Source organism: Dendrobates tinctorius, unplaced genomic scaffold, assembly GCF_039654945.1.
Source record: "Dendrobates tinctorius isolate UK_male_01 unplaced genomic scaffold, ASM3965494v1 ptg000158l, whole genome shotgun sequence".
Classification (NCBI taxonomy): domain Eukaryota; kingdom Metazoa; phylum Chordata; class Amphibia; order Anura; family Dendrobatidae; genus Dendrobates; species Dendrobates tinctorius.
Window position 1 is genome coordinate 33,735,001 of NW_027361825.1, and position 23,688 is coordinate 33,758,688.

Here is a 23,688-nt window from a genome sequence, read left to right on the forward strand (position 1 = left end):
CCACACCGGGGATCCCTTTAAGAGAGGCCTGGGATCAGAACCAGAGCGCTGAGTGGATTTGCCCTGACCTCCATACCAATGATCCCTTTAATAGAACCCTGGGGTCAGAATCGGAGCGCTGAGGGATTTGCCCTAACTTATGTACAGGAGATCCCTTTTAAAAAAGCCTGGGGTCATTACCAGAGCATTTGAAGGCAATTGCCCTGACTTCCATACCAGGGATCCCTTTAAGAGAGGACTGGTGTCAGTACCAAAGTGCAGATTGGATTTTCCCTCACTTCCATACCGGGGATCCCTTTAAGAGGGGCCTTGGGTCAGAAACAGAGCGCTGAGTGGATTTGCCCTAACTTCCATACCGGGGATCCCTTTAAGAAAGTCTGGGATCAGAACAAGAGCGCTGGATGGATTTGCCCTGACTTGCATACCAATAATCCCTTTAATAGAACCCTGGGGTCAGAATAAGGGTGCTGAGGGATTTGCCCTAACTTCCGTACAGGAGATCCCTTTAAGAGAGCCTGGGGTCAGTACCAGAGCATTTGAAGGCAATTGCCCTGACTTCCAAACGAGGATCCCTTTAAGAGAGCCTGGGGTCAGTACCATAGCATTTGAAGGCAATTGCCCTGACTTCCAAATGAGGATCCCTTTAAGAGAGCCTGGGGTCAGTACCATAGCATTTGAAGGCAATTGCCCTGACTTCCAAATGAGGATCCCTTTAAGAGAGGCCTGGGGTCAGTACCAAAACGCTGAGTGGATTTGCCCTAACTTGCATACCATTGATCCACGGGAGGGGGGATTCATTTCTGTCATGTGATCTGTGCTCCTTTCAGGGGGGCAGACAATGGCTGGGAGCTTTTGTTCCTGGGGATGCTAGATTTCTCCCACCATGTCAGTGTCTGCTGAGGTGTTGTCAAGTGGGAAAACTTGCTCATAGCAACCAATCACAGCTCAGCTACTTTTAACCAGCTCTGGTGAAAAGAGAGATGCTTAGTGATTGGTTGCAAGGAAAACTGTTGATCATAGCAACCAAACACAGCTCAGCTTCTTTTAAACAGCTCTGGTGAAATGAAAGATGCTTCGTGATTGGTTGGTGATACACACATACATACATTCATTTTTATATATAGAGATGATAAAAAAAAAAGTCATAATTGCATTTTTTTCTTGTGGGGAAAGTTGTAATTTTAAATGATTCCATGCAATTGACCATGCACTGTGCTTGAAAATGGGGAAAAAATTTAAAGTGGAGTAAAATGGAGTCAAAAATGCAATTCTGCTGTTGTTTTTTCAGCATTCATTTGAAAAAAATTGGGTTTTTTTGTCACCATTTTGAGAACTGTAACTTTTTTATTTTTGTGGTAATGGAGAATTTTGATCACTTGAATTTTGTGTGGCAAGCTAGCATTTTTATTAATATTATTTTGGGGTAAATAGGATACCTTGATCACTTTTTATTCCATTTTTTTAAACAGAAAAACTGCAATTCTGACTGTTTTTCTTTGTTTTCTTAGCCGCATTTACTGTATGGGTTAATTAATTTTAGATTTTTTTTTATTTGATTTTATTATTTTTTTTAACAATGAAAAAGGGGGGTGATTTTATTTTTTATATTTCTTTATATAATTTCTAAATTTCTATCTTTAAATTTTAGTCCCTTTAGGTGACTTGAACCTGCGACCCTTTCATCACTTCTTTTATATATTGTAATATCATAGTATTGCAGTATATAGTGTAAATGAATGTCATCTATGAAGCTCAGCCTGTGAATGGGCTTCACAGCAGCACAAGGATGACATCTATGGGGGTTGGTAGTAACTCATCAGCGCCCCGTGATGAACACATAAAAAGAGCGCTGTCGGTCACTTACAGTGGCATCTAAATGGTTAAACAAACAGCAGTGATGAGAAATAGCACTGTTTGCTGCTGGTACAAGTAGATGCGGGCTGTTTATCTCAGCCGGCATCTGCCACGTGTACTGTGGACCCAGCTCCCGAGCGCTCTCCACACATACTCGGATGTACAGGTGTACACCAAGGGGTAATCACTTACCTTGTACTTCAGGATACTTTAGTAAGAGAAGCAGTGCAAATCTCATGGTGGTGCTCATAGTCTCTATACCTGCTAAAAGCAGGTCACTGGATGTTAGCAGGAGATTATTTAAATGAAATTCAGTGCTGGGATTATTCTTCTCCTGTGCAGAAATCAGAGAAATTGAATTAATCAAAGATTTCTCACTGACAATTAAGGCTAGATTCACACATTCGTTTGTCAGAGTCTGAACATGAACCGTGAGGCACGGAGCTGCCGAACTCAGAAGGAGGGTTTTCTGGCAATAGTTTAATATCAAGGTCTTCACTAACATAGATGGAATGGTTTTATTTTTTTATAAATACTTTATATTGTTGACACTGTATGATGCTTTGTTACCATATATGTGTTTAGAAAAATATATATTATATATATATGGGTGTGTATTATATATAAGGAATTTGATTAGCATTACCCTCATCCTTTGTCTAATCTGGTCCTATGTGGTAGCTGCCCTACACTTCTGTACCAAGCATTTTGGGCCAACATCCAGGGCACCCCTTGTGTTTACTATTCCCTCAAAATTTGATGTCACATGACGCTTAGCCATTAAGGTTCACGTGATATCAAGTCATGCATTGAATCACAATGTCATGATCATAGACAAGCGAACCTTTCAAGATTAGATGTTCGACGAACATACCCGAACCCCATTAGATTCAATGTGAGGCCAAACCAAACGTATACACAACACCTTGAGATGACAAAAATCTTCCCAACCAGCTAAAATTAGGGGTAGACACCCTGAAAACTGGCATCAATTGACCCACAGTAGAAATTTGCAAATGGCAAAACAGTTGTCAACCAAGGGTATCAGGGTCTGGCCCAGTAATTACAGCTTGGAATTGAAGTTTCAATTAAGACAAGGTGGGTTAGGGATCGATGTAAGTCTGCTTTGCTGGAGCCCTGATACCTCATGCAACATCTTAAACGTGATTTTTGATCAGCTACACTCAGGTGGCACAAATATCAGCTTGGTGTACCACAAATGTTATGAAAGTAATTACAGGCCTGCTGGTCTGAGAACCCTACTGCTGCAGGGAATACACATGAAGGAAACCCAACTTGGAGTATAAATATTTCCCAAATTTATTGACACACACCACTAAAGTGTCAATTTCCCAGAATATAAATATTACAATTGCGCAGTTTTTTTAAAACTTCAGTTACTGTACAGTTTACTCAACTCCCTTTGTTTGGCAGCCGCACAGAGGTATTATTATTATTTATCGATATAGTGACATTTATGTGAAAAGGGTATACATAATAAAAACAAGTACAATAATGTTAAACAATACAAGTCACTGACGACTACTGGGGAGAGAGGACCCTTCCCGCGAGGGATCACAATCTACAAAGCATGGGTGAGGATACAATAGGTGAGGGTAGAGCTGCTTGCGCAGAGGTGATACTGGAAACAGAACGAAGGTGTAGATGGGGCAGAGCAGGGGTCCTAAATCTAAACCTTGGGGGACACTGACAGATAGGGGCGAGATGAGAAGGTGTTGTGTGAGTGGGAGACACTGTATGTCCTGTCTGTTAGGTATGAGAAGATCTAAGAAAGGGCCAAGTCTGTAATGTCAACAGATCAGAAAGTCTGTAGTAAGAGGGAATGGTCCACTGTGTCAAAGAAAGACGCCAGGTCCAGGAGAAGAAGGAGGACAAACTCGCGTCACTTTCATTTAGCGGTTAGTAGGTCGTTGGTGACTTTAGTCAGGGCAGTTTCAATGGAATGGTGCTGTCGGAAGCCAGATTCGGCCAACAGAGTCATATGAGGGCTTGTTTTTTGTGGGATGAGATGACGTTTTTACTGGTATCATTTTCGGGCACATGACACTTTTTGATCGCTTTCTATTCTGATTTTTGGGGGAGAGAATGAGCAAAAACCAGCAATTCAGGAATTGCTTTTTGTTTTGTTTTTTTTATACCGTTCCGCCTGTGGTAAAATTGGTAAGATAGCTTTATTCATTGGGTCAGTACGATCACAGCGATACCTCATTTCTATCTTTTTTTTATGTTTTTTACCTGATGAAGGCTAATTTTATGTATAGCCGAAACGCGTTGTGTTTTTATGTCTAACAATAAACTGGATATTCCTTGAAATATTCGGAGTAATTAATGAATCAGCTGGAAGCACTACTTGACAAACTGGAAATCCTTTTCTGCATTCTCTGACGAATCTCCTACAAGGTATTTCGTTCCACCTGTTTTGAGCTGCAGGCCAGCAGATCCAGACGATTTCTCCAGTACCCAAACACAGGGTTATACGCTGAGCAACAAGACACCAAAAAGGTGAGAAGAATTTTTTATTTCTATCTGACATAATTAAACCTCTGCACTTAGATTTGCACCCCCCTTCTTTTTCTGGATATTCCTTGAAATATTCTGAGTAATTAATGAATCAGCCGGAAGCGCTCCTTGACAAACTGGAAATCCTTTTCTGCTTTTTATGTTTTGGCGCTTTTATACAATAAAAACTATTTTATAGAAAAAATAATTATGCTTGCATCGCTTTATCCTGAGAGCTATAACTTATTTTTCTGTACCCTTTTTATTTACATCTGTCTATTTGATCCCGTTTTATTGCACTTTTTGTTCGGTGATATGATTATAAAGCATTGTTTTTTTTCTAGTTTTTTATTTATTTTTTGCGGTGTTCACTGAAGGGGTTAACCAGTGGGAAAGTTTATAGAGCGAGTCGTTATGGACGCGGCGATACCAAATATGAGTATTTTTATTTTTTTATTATTTCAATAAATACATGTATTTATTGATAAAATATTTATTTTATTTTTTTTCTTTATTCAGGGATTTTTTTAAAAAAACATGTTTACACAATCTAATATTTTATTTTTAACTTTTTTACATGGTCCCAGTATGGGACATTACTATAAGGCCGGGGTCACACTTGCGAGAAACTTGCACGAGTCTCGTGTCTCAATACCCCGGCAGAGAAATACATGCAGCCGCACACTCTGGTCCCAAGTGCCGGTGGCAGTGCCGGGGTATTGAGACATGAGACTCATGCGAGTTTCTCGCAAGTGTGACCCTGGCCTAATGCATCAGATCGCTGATCTGATACTCTGCAGTGCAGATTATGAGATCAGGATCTGACAGGCAGGGAAGGAGGCATGCCAGCGCCTGCTCTCAGCAGGCACTCACAAGCCTCCTTCCCTGCAGGATACGGAAGGACTCCGTGGCCATGTTGGGGCTGGGGGTGTCCATGGAGACCATCAGGACAATGTGATCGCATCATGTTGTCCTGATGGAAGTGTGCAGGGAGTCCCCTCCATGCGCGATGCCCCTCTATGTCGCTGTCACTACTGACAGTGGCATCAGAGGGGGTTAAATGGTGCTAGCACTGATCGTGAGCATTGCTGCGGAGTGTCAGCTGTCACATACAGAGTTCAGAAATCAATATTTTGTGGAATAACCATGATTTTTAATCACAGCATGTTTGCCACCAGTCTTTCACACTGCTTTTGGCGAAAAAAATTAAGCAGTTCTTCTTTGTTTGATGGCTATCCATCTTCCTCTTGATTACATTCCAGAGGTTTTCAATGGGGTTCAGGTCTGGAGAATGGGCTGCCCAGGACAGAGTTTTGATGTGGTGGTCTCTTAATTTTTGCCAGAGCTGTATATATACATAAAAAGTTAATTTATTTCAGTTCTTCAATACAAAAAGTGAAACTAGTAAATTATTATATAGAGTCATTGCAAACAGAGTGATTTCAAGTGTTTATTTATGTTAATGTTAATGATTATGGCTTACAGCCAATGAAAACCCAAAAATCATTATCTCGGTAAATAATTAACAAAAAACACCTGCAAAGGCTGCCAGAAAGCAGTCATTGACACGCTCCTCAAGGAGGGTAAGCCACAAAACATCATTGCTAAAGAAGCAGGCTGTTCACCGAATGCTGTATCCAAGTATATTAATGGAAAGTTGAGTGAAAGGAAAAAAAAGTGTGGTAGAAAAAAGTGCACAAGCAACCGGGATAACTGCAGCCTTGAAGGATTGTTAAGAAAAGGCCATTCAAAAAATCTGGGGGAGATTCACAAGGCGTGGACTGCTGCTGGAGCCATTGCTTCAAGAGCCACTATACACAGACATATCAGTACATGGGCTACAAGTGTCACATTCCTTGTGTCAAGCCACTCATGACCAATAGACAACGCCAGAAGCGTCTTACCTGGGCCAAGGAGAAAAAGAACTGGATTGTTGCTCAGTGGTCCAAGGTGTTGTTTTCAGATGAAAGTAAATGTTGCATTTCATTTGGAAATCAAGGTACCAGAGTCTGGAGGAAGAGTGGAGAGGCCACAATCCAAGCTGCTTGAGGTCTAGTGTGAAGTTTCCACAATCAGTGACGGTTTGGGGAGCCATGTCATCTGTTGGTGTAGGTCCACTGTGTTTTATCAAGACCAAAGTCAGTGCAGCCGTCTACCAGGAAATTTTAGAGCACTTCATGCTTCCCTCTGCCGACAAGCTTTTTGGAGATGGAAATTTCATTCTCCAACAGGACTTGGCACCTGTACTCACTGCCAAAAGTACAGGTGGGTGCCATGGGGTATTGTCAAGAGGAACATGAAAGACAACAGACCTAACAATGCAGACGAGCTGAAGGCTGCTATCAAAGCAACCTGGGCTTCCATAACACCTCTGCAGTACCACAGGCTGATCGCCTCCATGCCACGCCTCATTGAAGCAGTAATTGATGCAAAGGAAGCCCCGACCAAGCATTGAGTGCATTTACTGAACATACATTTCAGTAGGCCAATATTTCGGATTTTAAAATAGCTTTTCAAGCTGGTGATGTAAAGTATTCTAATTTACTGAGATAATGACTTGGGTTTTCATTGGCTGTAAGCCATAATCTTCAACATTAACAGAACACTTGAAACAGATCACACTATTTGTAATGACTCTATATCATATACGAGTTCCACTTTTTGTATTGAAGAACTGAAATAATTTAACTTTTTGATGATATTCTAATTTTGTGAGAAATACTGTATGTATACTGCACAACATTTTCATTATTGTAGTGTTTGGCCCTGTCATTTTTGCATTATTTTACTATATCAGATTCTCAGTCTCTGTTACATACTGTAGATTTGAAGTGCAATGCATGGCACATGTGGACTGACCCTAAATGTTCATGAAGGGTATGAGTCATATTTTAAAATTTGCTAAGGGGCCTTGTCTTTTCAAGGTTTCTCTTCTACATGGCTTCATCTGATGGCACTGGTTTTTATATAAATACCTCTTCCATTTTGATGAGGAAGCTGTCAATAAAATGTCTGGGTGAGGTAGGATCCAGAGACTCAAGGCTGGAATTCACCCTCTCATGTACAAATTCGACGATATCATTCGAAAGCAGCGTGAACCTCTGTTGAAGTCGTATAATGTATTTCATCAATGTTGGGAGTATGGTCAGCAGCTGTAGAGTTAAAAAAGAGATAAATGTCAGATTACTAGACTACTCATTCTTGTTGGATATCCAATAAATTAACTTGGCTACATAGCGGGTAATTTCAAAATATAAGGCTATGGTCACACTATCAGTGTTTGGTCAGTATTTCACATCAGTATTTGTAAGCCAAACCAAGAGGGGATCAAAAATGCAGAATTGGTGCACTTGGTTGATGTTATACCTTTTATCTGATTGATTCTCACCTGGTTTTAGCTTACAAATACTGAGGAAAAACACTGACCAAATACTGATAGAGTGTCCCTAGCCAAGGGGGTTTCTGATGTAAATTGCATTATTCATCCTAAAACAACACATTTTGTAATATACTCAGCTGTTTGAGTTCACTCTTGTGTTCACCAGGCCCAAACGTAAAGCAGCAGCATACTTGTGTTCCTCATTCTGAATTTGTCTGTATCTCTTTTAATTAAGGAGTCTACATACTGAGATTATATGTAGTGACTTGTCTATATGATTTATGACCACTTCAGATAATTAGTTACCTGTCCCCAGGTAGAACTTGCAAGATATAAATAGTGATCCAAAACTTGAAAAAGCTTGGTAAACCTCTGATCCTTGTAGTCAAAACGAGCTCCAAATATAAAACCGGAGAGAACATTAGAAAAAGCATGCATGAGATACTTGGCGGGATCTACAGGATGGCCTGGAAAAGAAGGAGACATTTCAATTACACTATGAACATATCTCAGTAAAAGGAATTATTTATCAAATATTGACCAATTTATTCAGATAAATTCTCTGCTAAAAATTTTTGATACTATTTTTAGTTGTATTTTTCATATCACTATCTATATATATAAAAAAAAGTAAATCTGAAATCTTAACTTTTCTCAATGGCCACTAAGCTTGACACTAGACTCATACTTCCTGTTCTATTTAGGCAGCCACAAAGATATGGGTTGCAATAGACTAGTGACCATCACCCATTTTGAATGGTGGACTTGAATATGTATTATCAACTGTATACAGATAGTCCACGGGCTACAAACTAGATAGGCTCTGCAGGCTAGTTAGAAACCCAAATTTGTATGTAAGTTTAAACAGGGCAGATAAAATAAAAGCCCAATGCTCATCTCATCCATGACCACTTTTTTCAACCCTACCATCAGGTCCTCTTCTTTCCACCTTAGTACGCGGCATCTCTGGCTATTTCACTATAAACAAGGACTTCCAGTCGCGTCCAGGCCCTGAAGGACACTGTACATCCTAAGGTTGTGGCACATGTCTTGATGTCATGACGTCGTGAACTTACAGCATGCAGTGATTTTTGAGACCTGGATACGGTAGGAAGTCGTGTCCTAAAGTGAAGAGGCCAGAAGGAAGAGGACCAGACAGCAGGCAGTGAGCAGAGAGACAGCCTGAGATGTGAGCGAATTGGTGAGAATTATTTTTTTCTAACTTAGGAACTAAGAGACATACAGTTGAAACCACAAGTTTACATCTATAATATAAAGGGCTAAGCGTCACTCTGTCTGAAGCCTCTATAGACTGCGCAAGCGTGAAGTGAATGCGCAGTCTGGCTCCAGACAGAGTGACACCACCCCCCAGGAGATCGCCGGCACACGCACCCCCCCGGAGATCGTCGGCACACGCACCCCCCCAGTAGATCGCCAGCACAACACCTTACCGATTCACTGTGGCCACGGGGTCTTGCATCTTGCTGTGATGACAGGAGAGGGCGGGTTGTTGCGCCAGAAGCGGCACATGTGCAGTCCGCGCTTTCTGGCGCAATTTTGTGGAAGACACACTGTCTTCACACTGCAGTGTGTCTTCAAGAACATGGCAGCGGAAAGCAAGGACTGCGCAGGCGCCGAATCCAGCACCACCACACACCCACCACAACACACCCACTCCAGACATGAATCGGCGCCTGCGCAATCCGCGCTTACTGCCGCCATTTTCTTGAAGACACATTGCAGTGTGTCTTCAAGAAAATGGCGGCGGTGAGCGCAGACTGCGCAGGCGCCGATTCTGGCGTTACCACATGCCCAGAACAGGACAGTGCTGAACACAGGGAAGAAAAAGTATAAATGTTTTTTTTTTAATGTGTGCAGTTTAATAGGGGTGAGGGGGACTATTCATATCAGGATTGGGGGGTGAAAGGACCATGCATAACAGGATTGGGGGGTGAGGGCACCATGCATACCATGAGAGGGATCAGGGGGTACCATGCATACCACGATAGGGATGAGGAGGTGCCATGCATACCAAGATTGGGGGGTGAGGGAACCATGAATACCAGTATATTGATAAGGGGGTACCATGCATACCAGGATTGGGGGGTGAGTGTACCATACATACCAGGATAGGGATGAGGGGTGCAGCACATACCAGGATGGGAGACCATATACCAATAAAAATGCCCACCACCCTGGCGTAGAACGGGTTCATAGCTAGTACACATATAAAAAGACACATATGCATGCTTTCTCAATATCTGACATGAAATCAGAAGAAACATTTCCCATTTTAGGTCAATTAGGACTACCATAATTATTAATATTTGCCAAATGCCAGAATAATGAGAGAGAGAATGTTTTAAGGCATTTGTATTACTTACTGCAAAGTCAAAAGATTACATACACTAAGATTACTATGCCTTTAAACAATTCTGTGCTGCCCATTTGATGATGTCATGTGTTTGGAAGCTTCTGGCAACATCTGAGTTAATTAGAGACACCACCTGTGGATGTATTTTAATGCACACCTGAAACACAATGCTTCTTTATGTAGCATCATGGGAAAGTCTAAAGAAATCAGCCAAGATATCAGGAAGAGAATTGTGGATTTGCACAAGTCTGGCTCATCCTTGAGTACAATTTCAAGATACCGGAAGGTGCCTCGATCATCTGTACAAACAATTATAAGCAAGTACAAACAAGATGGGAATGTCCAGCCATCATACCACTCAGGAGACAAGTTCTGTGTCCCAGAGATGAATGTGCTTTGGTCCAACATGTGCATATCAACCCAAGGATAAACGCAAAAACCCTTGTGAAGATGATGGCAAAAGCTGGTAAGATTGTGTCAATATCCACAGTGAAACGAGTACTGCATCAACATGGGCTGAAAGGACACTCTTCCAGGAAGAAGCCATTCCTCCAAAGAAACATAAAAGATCCAGATTAATGTTTGCATATGCACACAGGAATAGAGACTTTAATTTTTGGAGAAATGTCCTGTGGTCTGATGAAACTAAAATGGAACTTTTCGGGCATAATGACCATCGTTACGTCTGAAGGAGAATGGGAGAAGCTTGGAAGCCTAAGAACACCATCTCAACTGTGAAACTCAAAGGTGGCAGTATCATGTTGTGGGGTTAGTTTTCTGCAGGAGGGACTGGTGCACTTCACAAAATAGATGGCATCAGAGAAAAGATTATGTGGCAATACTGAAGCAACATCTCAAGACATCAGCCATGAATTCAAAGCTTGGGCAGAAATGGGTCTTCCAAATGGAGAATGTCCCGAAGCATACTGCCAAAATGGTAACAAATTGGCTTAAGGATAACAAAGTCAATGTTTTGGAGTGGCCATCAAAAAGCCACGATCTCAATCTTATTGAAAATTTATGGGAAAAGCTGAAAAGGATGGTGCGAGCAAGGTGACCTACAAACCTGGATCAGTTACACCAGTTTTGTCAGAAGGAATGGGCTCCAATTCCGACCAACTATTGTGAGGTTTGTGGAAGGATATCCTAATTATGCAAATTGTCTCTTCAGAGAGGAAGAGGACTAGAACTCTAGTGCCACCTATTGGAAGTAGCAATCCTAAAAGTGTGAGGCTAGGTAGACTCCAAGGGTGAACCCTCAGGACCGCGACGACGAACCTGCCCCCAGGCAGCTGGCCAGGTGTACCACTCCCTATACAGGGAGCGTTAGGGGCAGGCCCGGGGGAGACTATCGCCGAGGAAGCTGATACCTGGGGACGGCTGAAGGAGGAGTCAGACGGACATCGGGCTGGAAGACGGACAGGTGGGAACTGGCGACCACAGGGGAGACTGCTGCAGGACAGGACAGAGAGAAGGGCAGGAGGCACAGGAGCAGGCAGGAAAGGTTAGGGATGGCACACACGGGTGAAAACGCAGGTGAAGGCAGGAACAGACTGGAACGGCGGGCTCTTGAAAGAAATGCAAAGGAGGTCACCAGGAGAGACAAGACAGGGCAATAGGCACAAGGCAGGGCGCTAGGCAGAATACGAAGGGATAAGCAGGAGAGTGTGGACCCGAAATCAGTCGTGGAACACAATTGATAAACAGGCAGTGAGCAGGGGGCGAAGCTACCTTATATAGGGTGTGTAGCAGGACTTCCGGGTCAGAGTCCTCCAGGGTCACGAGGAAATGTGATAGAGCAATTCAGCCTGTGCTGCAGTCTATGGTGCGAGGTGCATATGCGCACCCGACAGAGCACCGAGGCTGACCGCGGGACAGGAAGCAGGGGAGCAGGAAGACGCGCGCCCACCGCCGGGAGCGGTGAGCGCGCCAGGGTGTCGCGGGTGGCGCGGGCACCAGAGCGGAGGCAGAGGCTGCAGGAGCATGACTTAGGATAAAAGCCAAGCCAGAATCTCAATTTGCAGACACTGTGTTTCGGGGTACTGCCCCTCGTAAGTGCAAAGTGTGAGATCTGGTTTGGCTGTGAGAGAGGCATCTGACCGATATCCAAGAAGTATCATTTCTCCTTGCGGAGAATGACATGCTAAGCATGTCAAGATGAGGAGACTTAAAGCTGCAATGCTCCTCTGGGAAATATGCTAATTATGCAAATTGTCTCTTCAGAGAGGAAGAAGATTAGAACTCTAGTGCCACCTATTGGAAGTAGCAATCCTAAAAGTCAATGTCGACCCTTTATCGAGCCTTGTTACATGACTTAGGATAAAAGCCAAGCCAGAATCTCAATTTGCAGACACTGTGTTTTGGGGTACTGCCCGTCGTCAGTGCAAAGTGTGAGATCTGGTTTGGCTGTGAGAGAGGCATCTGACCGATATCCAAGAAGTATCATTTCTCCTTGCGGAGAATGACATGCTAAGCATGTCGAGATGAGGATACTTAATGCCGCAATGCTATGACATGTTCTATAGTGAATGGTGGATCCTGAGTTATCTACTGTATGTAAAGGTGTTATCAATTGTACAGTATGGTTGGAGGTGAGCTGTGACATCACCCATTGTGAATGAAGGATGCTGTGTTTACTGCATATAGTGGTAACATCTGTCATTGTAATCCTGTCTGTGATGATAAGGAAACTGCTGTAAACTCATCCTGAAAGAACAGGAAGTATAAGTCTTTAGAAAGCCCCAGTGTCCATTGTGAAAATTACAAGATTACTAACTTTCATTTTTAATGCAGATTTAGATATGGAAAATAAAAATTACCTAAAAAACTAGGAACACAACAACCTGATTTAAACAATAGGTCATATTGCCATTTGTTTAAGCTCTTTATTTATTGTTCTGTTGAGCACCATTTCTTACCGTTATACTTTGCAAATTCTTCGACAATACATTGTGCTTCCTTTTGCATCTTCGACACATCACTCTTATTTCCGAATCCAAACCTCTTAAGTGTCTTGATTGTAAATGTTCTCAAGATTTTCCACTGTTTGCCATTGCTCAGGATAAAGCCTAGAAAATAAGGTACAATTCCTCTCTTACTCATTACATTGCTGTTGGTGAATTTAGACAGTCCTATTGCTGACCTGACCCCAAGATGTGTTTTAATAATGGTTAATATACAGCTGAGCCAAGTGTGAATGTTAGTGAGAAGGTTAAGGATGGGGATGACAGTTTTACCTATCAAAATGTCCCCTAACAATAAGCCATTATTAAGAATTTTGTGGTGGACAAATTTTAAGGGTTGCAAATGGGGCAAATGCTTCAGGAATTCAATCATGAAACGACTTTCACCACATTCCGGAAGACAATTCCCAGCAGGGTCTATCTATGGCAATGTTATTTGTGTACAGGGTTAGATTATCCCACCAGAGTATCAGAGAATTTTCCATTAAATTTAGGATTTAAAACAATAAGGAGTCCCAAAGATCCAGAAGAAGACAACCCCATTTTGGAGATGGCATTGGAGCCAATCATTGGTCTATTTCTCATGGGCTGATTTACAAATACAGGAACCTACTAGATCGATCCTATTAATAATATGTCTCACGTACCAAAATAAAATAGCTCTGTGGAATTATTTGGATATTGCTTGGTACAATTCATATTCCAAAAAAAAAAAGAAATTAATGCTGTTTGTTTTTCTTACCATAACCCTGCGAGAACCTCTGCAGAAAAGGTATAGGACCTCGGTCGCCAAATACTTCCCCCTGATCAACAAGAGCTTCCTTTACAGCCTCATAGCCACAGAGGACTACCACTGGCTGTGAGCCATAATAAAGGGTGTATACCGAGCCATATTGATCCCAAAGCTGAAAAAAAGATACAGATCTTTACCATTCATTTACATTTTTTAATAGCAGATTTAAGATTTCTAATCCATCTATTACTGTGACAAGAAACTTAAGTCTTTCATAATCGAGGACGTCTTGACCCTTGACGTTTTATTTCTTAGTTTACCTCTAAAAAAAAAATGTTCTTTTTGATTGCAGGCACATACAGTTGTGGCCAAAAGTATTGACACCCCTGCAATTCTGTCAGATAATACTCAGTTTCTTCCTGAAAATCATTGCAAACACAAATTCTTTGGTATTATTATCTTCTTTTAATTTATCTTAAATGAAAAAACACAAAAAGAATTGTCCTAAAGCCAAATTGGATATAATTCCACACCAAACATAAAAAAGAGGGTGGACAAAAGTATTGCCACTGTTCGAAAAATCATGTGATGCTTCTCTAATTTGTGTAATTAACAGCACCTGTAACTCACCTGTGGCACCTAACAGGTGTTGGCAATAACTAAATCACACTTGCAGCCAGTTGACAAGGATTAAAGTTGACTCAACCTCTGTCCTGTGTCCTTGTGTGTACCACATTGAGCATGGAGAAAAGAAAGAAGACCAAAGAACTGTCTGAGGACTTGAGAAACCAAATTGTGAGGAAGCATGAGCAATCTCAAGGCTACAAGTCCATCTCCAAAGACCTGAATGTTCCTGTGTCTACCGTGCGCAGTGTCATCAAGAAGTTTAAAGCCCATGGCACTGTGGCTAACCTCCCTAGATGTGGACGGAAAATAAAAATTGACAAGAGATTTCAACGCAAGATTGTGCGGATGTTGGATAAAGAACCTCGACTAACATCCAAACAAGTTCAAGCTGCCCTGCAGTCCGAGGGTACAACAGTGTCAACCCGTACTATCCGTCGGCGTCTGAATGAAAAGGGACAGTATGGTAGGAGATCCAGGAAGACACCACTTCTTACCTCGAGACATTAAAAAAGCCAGGCTGGAGTTTGCCAAAACTTTCCTGAAAAAGCCTAAAACGTTTTGGAAGAATGTTCTCTGGTCAGATGAGACAAAAGTAGAGCTTTTTGGGCAAAGGCATAAACATAGAGTTTACAGGAGAAAAAAAGAGTCATTCAAAGAAAAGAACACGGTCCCTACAGTCAAACATGGCGGAGGTTCCCTGATATTTTGGGGTTGCTTTGCTGCCTCTGGCACTGGACTGCTTGACCGTGTGCATGGCATTATGAAGTCTGAAGACTACCAACAAATTTTGCAGCATAATGTAGGGTCCAGTGTGAGAAAGCTGGGTCTCCCTCAGAGGTCATGGGTCTTCCAGCAGGACAATGACCCAAAACACACTTCAAAAAGCACTAGAAAATGGTTTGAGAGAAAGCACTGGAGACTTCTAAGATGGCCAGCAATGAGTCCAGACCTGAATCCCATAGAACACCTGTGGAGAGATCTAAAAATGGCAGTTTGGAGAAGGCACCCTTCAAATATCAGGGACCTGGAGCAGTTTGCCAAAGAAGAATGGTCTAAAATTCCAGCAGAGCATTGTAAGAAACTTATTGATGGTTACCGGAAGCGGTTGGTCGCAGTTATTTTGGCTAAAGGTTGTGCAACCAAGTATTAGGCTGAGGGTGCCAATACTTTTGTCCGGCCCATTTTTGGAGTTTTGTGTGAAATGATCAATGTTTTGCTTTTTGCTTCATTCTCTTTTGTGTTTTTTCATTTAAGACAAATTAAATGACGATAATAATACCAAAGAATTTGTGTTTGCGATCATTTTCAGGAAGAAACTGAGTATTACCTGACAGAATTGCAGGGGTGTCAATACTTTTGGCCACAACTGTAGGTCTTACTTATTTTTTGGATAAGATAGATTTTTATTTTTTAGGCTTTAGCTGCGGAGGAACTCCTTTGTGTGTCGTCCTATATTTATGCTCTACTTCATGTGTATAATTTGTCATAACACCACTAAAGTTAGATCCTAACTTGTTTAACTGGTGAGATATCCCACCGTTCCAGTAAGTGATCCTGATCGGCTGAGGGTCAGGTGTGCCCATGTGACCAATGTTTTTGTATAATATACAGGGTGGGTCATTTATATGGATACACCTAAATAAAATGGGAATGGTTGGTGATATCAACTTCCTATTTGTGGCACATTAGTATATATATAGTATACATATACATATAGTATATATATTAGTATATATAAACAGAAAGATAGTGAGGAAACACTTAGCTAACCTAAATGAATTCAAGTCTCCAGGTCCAGATGAATTACACCCCAGAGTACTGAAGGAGATAGCAGAAGAAATTTTTGAACCCCTCTCCATAATCTTTGAAAATTCTTGGAGAACAGGAGAAGTGCCAGAAGACTGGAGAAGAGCAAATGTTGTTCCTATCTTCAAAAAGGGGAAGAAGGTGGACCCAGGCAACTATAGGCCGGTGAGTCTGACTTCTATACCAGGAAAGATCTTTGAACAAATTATTAAACAACATGTATGTCAATACCTGGATAAGAATGAAGTGATTAAACAGAGTCAGCATGGGTTTGTAACTAATAAGTCATGTCAGACTAATTTAATTTCCTTCTATGACGGTATTACTGATTGGGTGGATCAAGGAAATGCTGTAGATATAGTTTATCTTGACTTCAGCAAAGCATTTGACAAAGTCTCTCATACAATCCTTATTGAAAAAATGACTAAGTATGGAATGGACAAGGCAACTGTTAGGTGGATTCATAACTGGCTTAGTGATCGGACCCAAAGAGTGGTCGTAAATGGCTGCACATCCAGTTGGAAGAATGTCTCAAGTGGGGTACCACAGGGCTCTGTCCTGGGCCCTGTATTGTTCAACATCTTTATCAACGATTTAGATGAAGGAATTGAGGGTAAACTGATTAAATTTGCTGATGACACAAAGCTAGGAGGGATAGCTAATACTAGAGAAGAGAGAGAGAGGATTCAAAAAGATTTAAATAAACTGGAGAAGTGGGCAGCAACTAACAGAATGGTTTTTAACAGGGAGAAATGCAAAGTACTACATCTGGGCAATGAAAATGAAAAAAGCATATATAGAATGGGAGGAATAGGGCTAAGTGACAGCACATGTGAAAAAGACTTGGGTATACTAATAGATCACAGACTGAATATGAGTCAACAGTGTGATGCAGCAGCAAAAAAGGCAAATGCAATTCTAGGATGTATTAACAGAAGCATACAGTCTAGATCACGTGAAGTAATTATTTCCCTCTACTCCTCTTTGGTCAGACCTCATCTGGAATATTGTGTCCAGTTTTGGGCACCACATTTTAGAAAAGACTTCAACAAACTGGAGCAAGTTCAGAAAAGAGCGACCAGAATGGTGACCGGTCTGCAAACCCTGTCTTATGAGGAAAGGTTGCAGGATTTGGGAATGTTTAGTTTGCAAAAGAGAAGACTGAGAGGAGACTTAATAGCTGTCTACAAATATCTAAAGGGCTGTCACATTGTAGAAGGATCAACTTTATTCTCATTTGCACAAGGAAAGACTAGAAGCAATGGGATGAAGCTGAATGGGAGGAGACACAGATTAGATATTAGAAAAAACTTTTTGACAGTTAGAGTGATCAATGAGTGGAACAGGCTGCCACGAGAAGTGGTGAGTTCTCCTTCAATGGAAGTCTTCAAACAGAGGCTGGACAGACATCTAACTGGGATGATTTAGCGAATCCTGCTTTGAGCGGGGGGTTGGACCAGATGGCCCAGGAGGTCCCTTCCAACTCTACGATTCTATGATTCTATGATGGGAGGGGGAAAACTTTTCAAGATGGGTGGAGACCATGGTGGCCATTTTGAAGTTGGCCATTTTGGATCCAACTTTATAAATGGCCCACCCTGGTGTATCCACATAAATGGCCCACCCTGTAGAACGTTGCTGAATACAGAGGAGTAGGGAGTCCATGTGTTAGGTATGGGAAAGAGACCTGTGAGCATCCAGCCACAAATTACAAATGGAGCTAAAGAAACCAGCAAGGGTATAACCATAATAAGTGCAAGAGTTGAAGTTGCACCTGAGCCCTGGAGCCTAGAGAGGCTCAATTGGTCATTTTGGTCCATATGAGAAGGTCAATACCATTACAGACCTGTGATATTTAGGGGCGCTGTTGGAGATTTTATATTGGGGCCCATGAGCTTCAAGTTAGGTCACTGGAATCCATTACCACTGTTGCTGTGCTAATCTGGACACGTGCAAATGTCCTGCCCAGTGGCATAATTATTGCCATAACATATGTCAGTGTCTATGGTTGTCTAGCACCATTTTCAACTGCACCTACATTCTTGGCGAGCTGATGAAGTTGAATGTGATGGTGGAGCAGGAATTTTTTCAGCTCCCTGCTTCGCCACTCACTGTGTCACTCCCTGCCATAGAACTCCAGCAAAGGCCCACACAATACAAAGACATTGTTGCGCCTGTGTAATATTAATGCTGGCTTCCCCGTGTGGTCCACTTCCCTCCTTTCGGCAGGAATGTCGACACAATCACAGCCTTGGTCATGGCGGTGACCCTGTCTCCTGCTGTGTTTCCTGCTGTTCTCGTCCTGTGCACGCCGCACAGGTCTCCTGGCATCAAGTATATAAGGCACGCTCCACAGTAGGGAGGTGCTTGAACAACCCCTGTAGTTTTCCACTTAGTGAGTGTTGTGCAACTAGTATGTTGCCAGATCCCTGTCCTTGTAAATTCGTCTTTACCTGAATTAGATACTGTCCCTGTGACCCGTGTTGACTGAACCTGAAACTGCATTGGCGGTCCTTGAATCTGAAACCACATTGGCGGTCCCTGAACCTGAAACTGCATCAGCGATACTTACACCCTGAAGCCGCTTTGGCCGACCTGAACCTTGAAGCCGCACCAGTGGTACCTGAGCCTGGAGCCACACCAGTGGTTCAAAAACCTAAAACCTTTCCAATGGTACTAAAACCAGCACCAGTATCTGTCCTGGTTGGTGTTCCAAAGTCCATAGTGTTGAAGCCTGTTCCATTATCTGAATCCTATCCTGCCAGTGACTCAGCAGCTGCAGTACTGGGGACTGCCTAGGAGTGATACCTGGAGGCTTCCAGCAGCTGAAGCCTAACTCCACCATTAGGAGCTCTAGCGAAATACAGGTGGGATGCTTGTGTGTAGGGGTGGACACAGAGGCATTGTGAGCCCTTGCTTATATTGGTGTCAGTTTTCACGTATATTTCCTATCATTTATTTGTGACTGATGGTGTTACCTTTGGCGATAATGTTTGGGCCACCACATTAGGGTCATCTATTCTTTATTCACCTTCTCTTAGGTGATTATTGTTCATGCTCATATGAATCGCCTGACATCATACCACTTGTTTTTTACTGCAGGGTTGCCATATATGTTACATATCTCGCTATACATGTCCTATTACTAATACCCTATTATTCAGGCATGTCTTAGCTCCTTGCTCTGTGAGTCCCATGCACAGATTTTGTATATGTTATGTGTTTCCAAGTTTTTTCCATGCCTGTTTATTACCATTGTCAAATAAAGATTTGTTTTACTCTATATGGGACTTTTTGATTGTTTTTTTCTTCCCTTTTTGTCTATTCTATGTATGACGATCTGTCCTGATTTAGTCCTTTATCAACAGTGGCATTTTTTATATGATACACTATTGTATTACATGTTTCTACATATTCCCCCACTAATGGTACTTACTTCCATTAGCTATTTTTATTGGTTACTAGCTGAAGAGCCCGACACTGCCCAGGCATAGTAACTAACTACGGTTAGTCATAACAAATTATAATGATTATATATATATATATATATATATATATATAATCAAAGTAGCCACCTTTTGCTTTGATTACTACTTTGCACACTCTTGGCATTCTCTTGATGAGCTTCAAGAGGTAGTCACCGGAAATGGTTTTCACTTCACAGGTGTGCCCTGTCAGGTTTAATAAGTGGGATTTCTTGCCTTATAAATGGGGTTGGGACCATCAGTTGTGTTGTGCAGAAGTCTGGTGGATACACAGCTGATAGTCCTACTGAACAGATTGTTAGAATTTGTATTATGGCAAGAAAAAAGCAGCTAAGTAAAGAAAAACGAGTGGCCATCATTACTTTAAGAAATGAAGGTCAGTCAGTCTGAAAAATTGGGAAAACTTTGAAAGTGTCCCCAATTGCAGTGGCAAAAACCATCAAGTGCTACAAAGAAACTGGCTCACATGAGGACCGCCACAGGAAAGGAAGACCAAGAGTCACCTTTGCTGCGGAGGATAAGTTCATCCGAGTCACCAGCCTCAGAAATTGCAGGTTAACAGCAGCTCAGATTAGAGACCAGGTCAATGCCACACAGAGTTCTAGCAGCAGACACATCTGAACAACAACTGTTAAGAAGAGACTTAAGCAGGCCTTCAAGGTAAAATAGCTGCTAGGAAACCACTGCTAAGGACAGGCAACAAGCAGAAGAGACTTGCTTGGGCTAAAGAACACAAGGAATGGACATTAGACCAGTGAAAATCTGTGCTTTGGTCTGATGAGTCCAAATTTGAGATCTTTGGTTCCAACCACTGTCTTTGTGCAACGCAGAAAAGGTGAACGGATGGACTCTACATGCCTGGTTCCCACCGTGAAGCATGGAGGAGGACGTGTAATGGTGTGGGGGTGCTTTGCTGGTGACACTGTTGGGGATTTATTCAAAATTGAAGGCATACTGAACCAGCAAGGCTACCACAGCATCTTGCAGCGGCATGCTATTCCATCCGGTTTGCGTTTAGTTGGACTATCATTTATTTTTCAACAGGACAGTGACCCCAAACACATCTCCAGGCTGTGTGAGGGTTATTTGACCAAGAAGGAGAGTAATGGGGTGCTACGACAGATGACCTGGCCTCCACAGTCACCAGATCTGAACCCAATCGAGATGGTTTGGGGTGAGCTGGACCGCAGAGCGAAGGCAAAAGGGCCAACAAGTGCTAAGCATCTCTGGGAACTCCTTCAAGACTGTTAGAAGACCATTTCCGGCAACTACCTCTTGAAGCTAATCAAGAGAATGCCAAGAGTGTGCAAAGCAGTAATCAAAGCAAAAGGTGGCTACTTTGAAGAACCTAGAATATAAGACATATTTTCAGTTGTTTCACACTTTTTTGTTAATTATATAATTCCACATGTGTTATTTCATAGTTTTGATGTCTTCAGAGTGAATCTACAATTTTCATAGTCATGAAAATAAAGAAAACTCTTTGAATGAGAAGGTGTGTCCACACTTTTGGTCTGTACTGTATATATATATATATAAGCTGAGTGTAGCGCCCCATCCACTCCACATAGCCACATTCACTATAACATCCCTCATCATCCCGTCAGCCAGAGCTACCGGACTACTACCCTAATATGCCACATCGTCCCATGGGCCAGAGCCACCTGACTACTAATATCCCACATCATCCCGTCAGCCAGAGCCACCGGATTACTACCCCTAATATCCTAAATCATTCCATCAGCAAGAGCCACCGGACTACTCCCCATAATATCCCACATCATCCCGTCAGCCTGGGGTCAGAACCAGACTGCGGTTATACCCATAGCTTAAACATAACCTTTCCCTCTTAATCAATACAATTAAAACACCAACAATTTGACCTTTTTGTGGATGGGGTCGGCCACGGCTTTTATTATTTTCTTTGTTTATCAACAAAGTTTTAACCGTTCTCTCATATTTCCATCAATTTTTAAAACTCTCCAACACGGTATGCATCTCCGGACTCCCGGAGGACAAGTACGTTGTTGGAACAAACTCTGAACTTGTACTTTTCCACTGCCAGCTGTGACTACACATTTCTCAATCTCTTCTTTCCTTATTATTTCAAAATTGACAAAAAAATAAGAAGTCAAAAGTACAGTAATGTATACATACATCTTTACAATACAGGTGCTTGGGGGATAAAGGGTTCACTACTGGACTGGTGGAAAGAGAGCTAACAGTCCACAGATTATGAGTTTTCAAAATACTTGATAAGTCCTGAGCATTGGTAACTGATGCTACACTATACACAAACTAGGTGACTATTAAAGACTCCATACACATTACAATAAAGTTGGCTGAACTCACCATTATCAATGGGATTGGCCAACTGTCTAATGTGCTTGGGGGCCTCCCAACAGATGTGGTCAGGGGAGAGAAGGAATCGGCCTGATGAATTTTATCTGCTAAATCTTTTATTCCACCTGGAGATAAGCCACTTTTAAATGATTCTGGCAGTGACTTTCTAATAGATACATAGGAGCTGTCAACCAGGGGCAGGAGCAACCCCGTGAAATAACACCTACGCAATGTGTGTTTTCTTAAGGAGTAGCCCCTTTTAAACCGTATAGTCATGCAGGTTTAGGCCATTTTGAGTGTAAGGTGACCTCCAGGCCTCAACAATATAAGCCTCAAATTATTTAATTAATATATTATTTGCTTCCCATTTTTCAGTACATTGTATACTAAAGATAAAGTTTACACTTCTAGAAGCTATTGTATAATTGCATTATTGTGAACGATTGATTTCTTATTAACACATATTAGATCAAATTCTGAAAAAAATATATATATATACAAACATGTTTAAAATCTTTACGATAAATTGTAATTACAGAAATGTATCATGGCATTGTCCTCCTAAATGCAATGTAAGTATCTGACCTTGAGAAGAAAGTTCACCAGCTTTTCTCTCTTAATGTCCAACAAGTTGCCAATCAGAGGCAGAGGTGCTGGACCAGGAGGAAGGTTACGTCTTCTCGATCTTGTATCCCAAGCCAAGTAGATGAAAAGGCATGTAAGGATTATTAACCCGATCCATGTAATGTCCATTGTTGGTACCTAGATGTGCTTGAAAGCCATAATATAAATTATACATATGCTGTATATACACACTCCTCAACACTCAAAGTGCAATGGCAAGAGGGAAAAATCATGGAATAATGGAAATCACAGGATCGAAAGACATGTCAATGATCTGCAAGTAATAAAAGTGATCCCATTTATAGGGGATAACATCCAAATTTGAAAATACCCCTTTAACCCCTTTAGCCCCGAGTGTGGTTTGCACATTAATGACCGGGACAATTTTTACAATTCTGACCACTGTCACTTTATGAGGTAATAACTCTGGAACGCTTCAACGGATCCCACTGATTTCGAGTATGTTTTTTCGTGACACATTGTACTTCATGATAGTGGTAATATTTCTTCGGTACGACTTGCGTTTATTTGTGAAAATAACTGAAATTTGGAAAATTTTACAATTTTCTAACTTTGAATTTTCATGCCCTTAAATCACAGAGATAAGTCAGACAAAATAGTTAATAAATAACATTTCCCACATGTTTACTTTACATCAGCACAATTTTGTAACCAAAATCTTTTTTTCGTTAGAAAGATAAGGGTTAAAAGTTGACCAGCGATGTTTCATTTTTCCAGCAAAATTTACAAAACCATTTTTATTGGGACCACATCACATTTGAAGTCACTTTGAGGGGTCTGTATGATAGAAGATACCCTAAAGTGACACTATTCTAAAAACTGCACCCCTCAAGGTGCTCAAAACCACATTCATGAAGTTTATTAACCCTTTAGGTAGTTCACAGGAATTTTTTGAAAAACATAAAATCAAATTGATAGAGTTGAGCGACTTTGGTCGGATCGGGTTTCATGAAACAAAA

At 41.6% G+C, this 23,688-nt stretch overlaps 1 protein-coding gene across 2 annotated transcripts in view; it reads right to left on the minus strand.

The window, feature by feature from the left end:
* LOC141052056 (cytochrome P450 2G1-like) overlaps positions 1-23,688 on the minus strand; it is a 52,221-nt gene that overhangs the window by 10,416 nt on the left and 18,117 nt on the right. For both annotated transcript variants that reach the window (XM_073549244.1, XM_073549245.1), the window contains exons 2-7: positions 22,670-22,855; positions 13,833-13,995; positions 13,046-13,195; positions 8,060-8,220; positions 7,350-7,526; positions 2,047-2,188 (exon numbers count right to left, since the gene is read on the minus strand). In XM_073549244.1, the coding sequence (XP_073405345.1) occupies positions 2,047-2,188; positions 7,350-7,526; positions 8,060-8,220; positions 13,046-13,195; positions 13,833-13,995; positions 22,670-22,837 (961 nt within the window). In that variant the 5' untranslated portion in view covers positions 22,838-22,855. The remainder of the gene's footprint in view (positions 1-2,046; positions 2,189-7,349; positions 7,527-8,059; positions 8,221-13,045; positions 13,196-13,832; positions 13,996-22,669; positions 22,856-23,688) is intronic.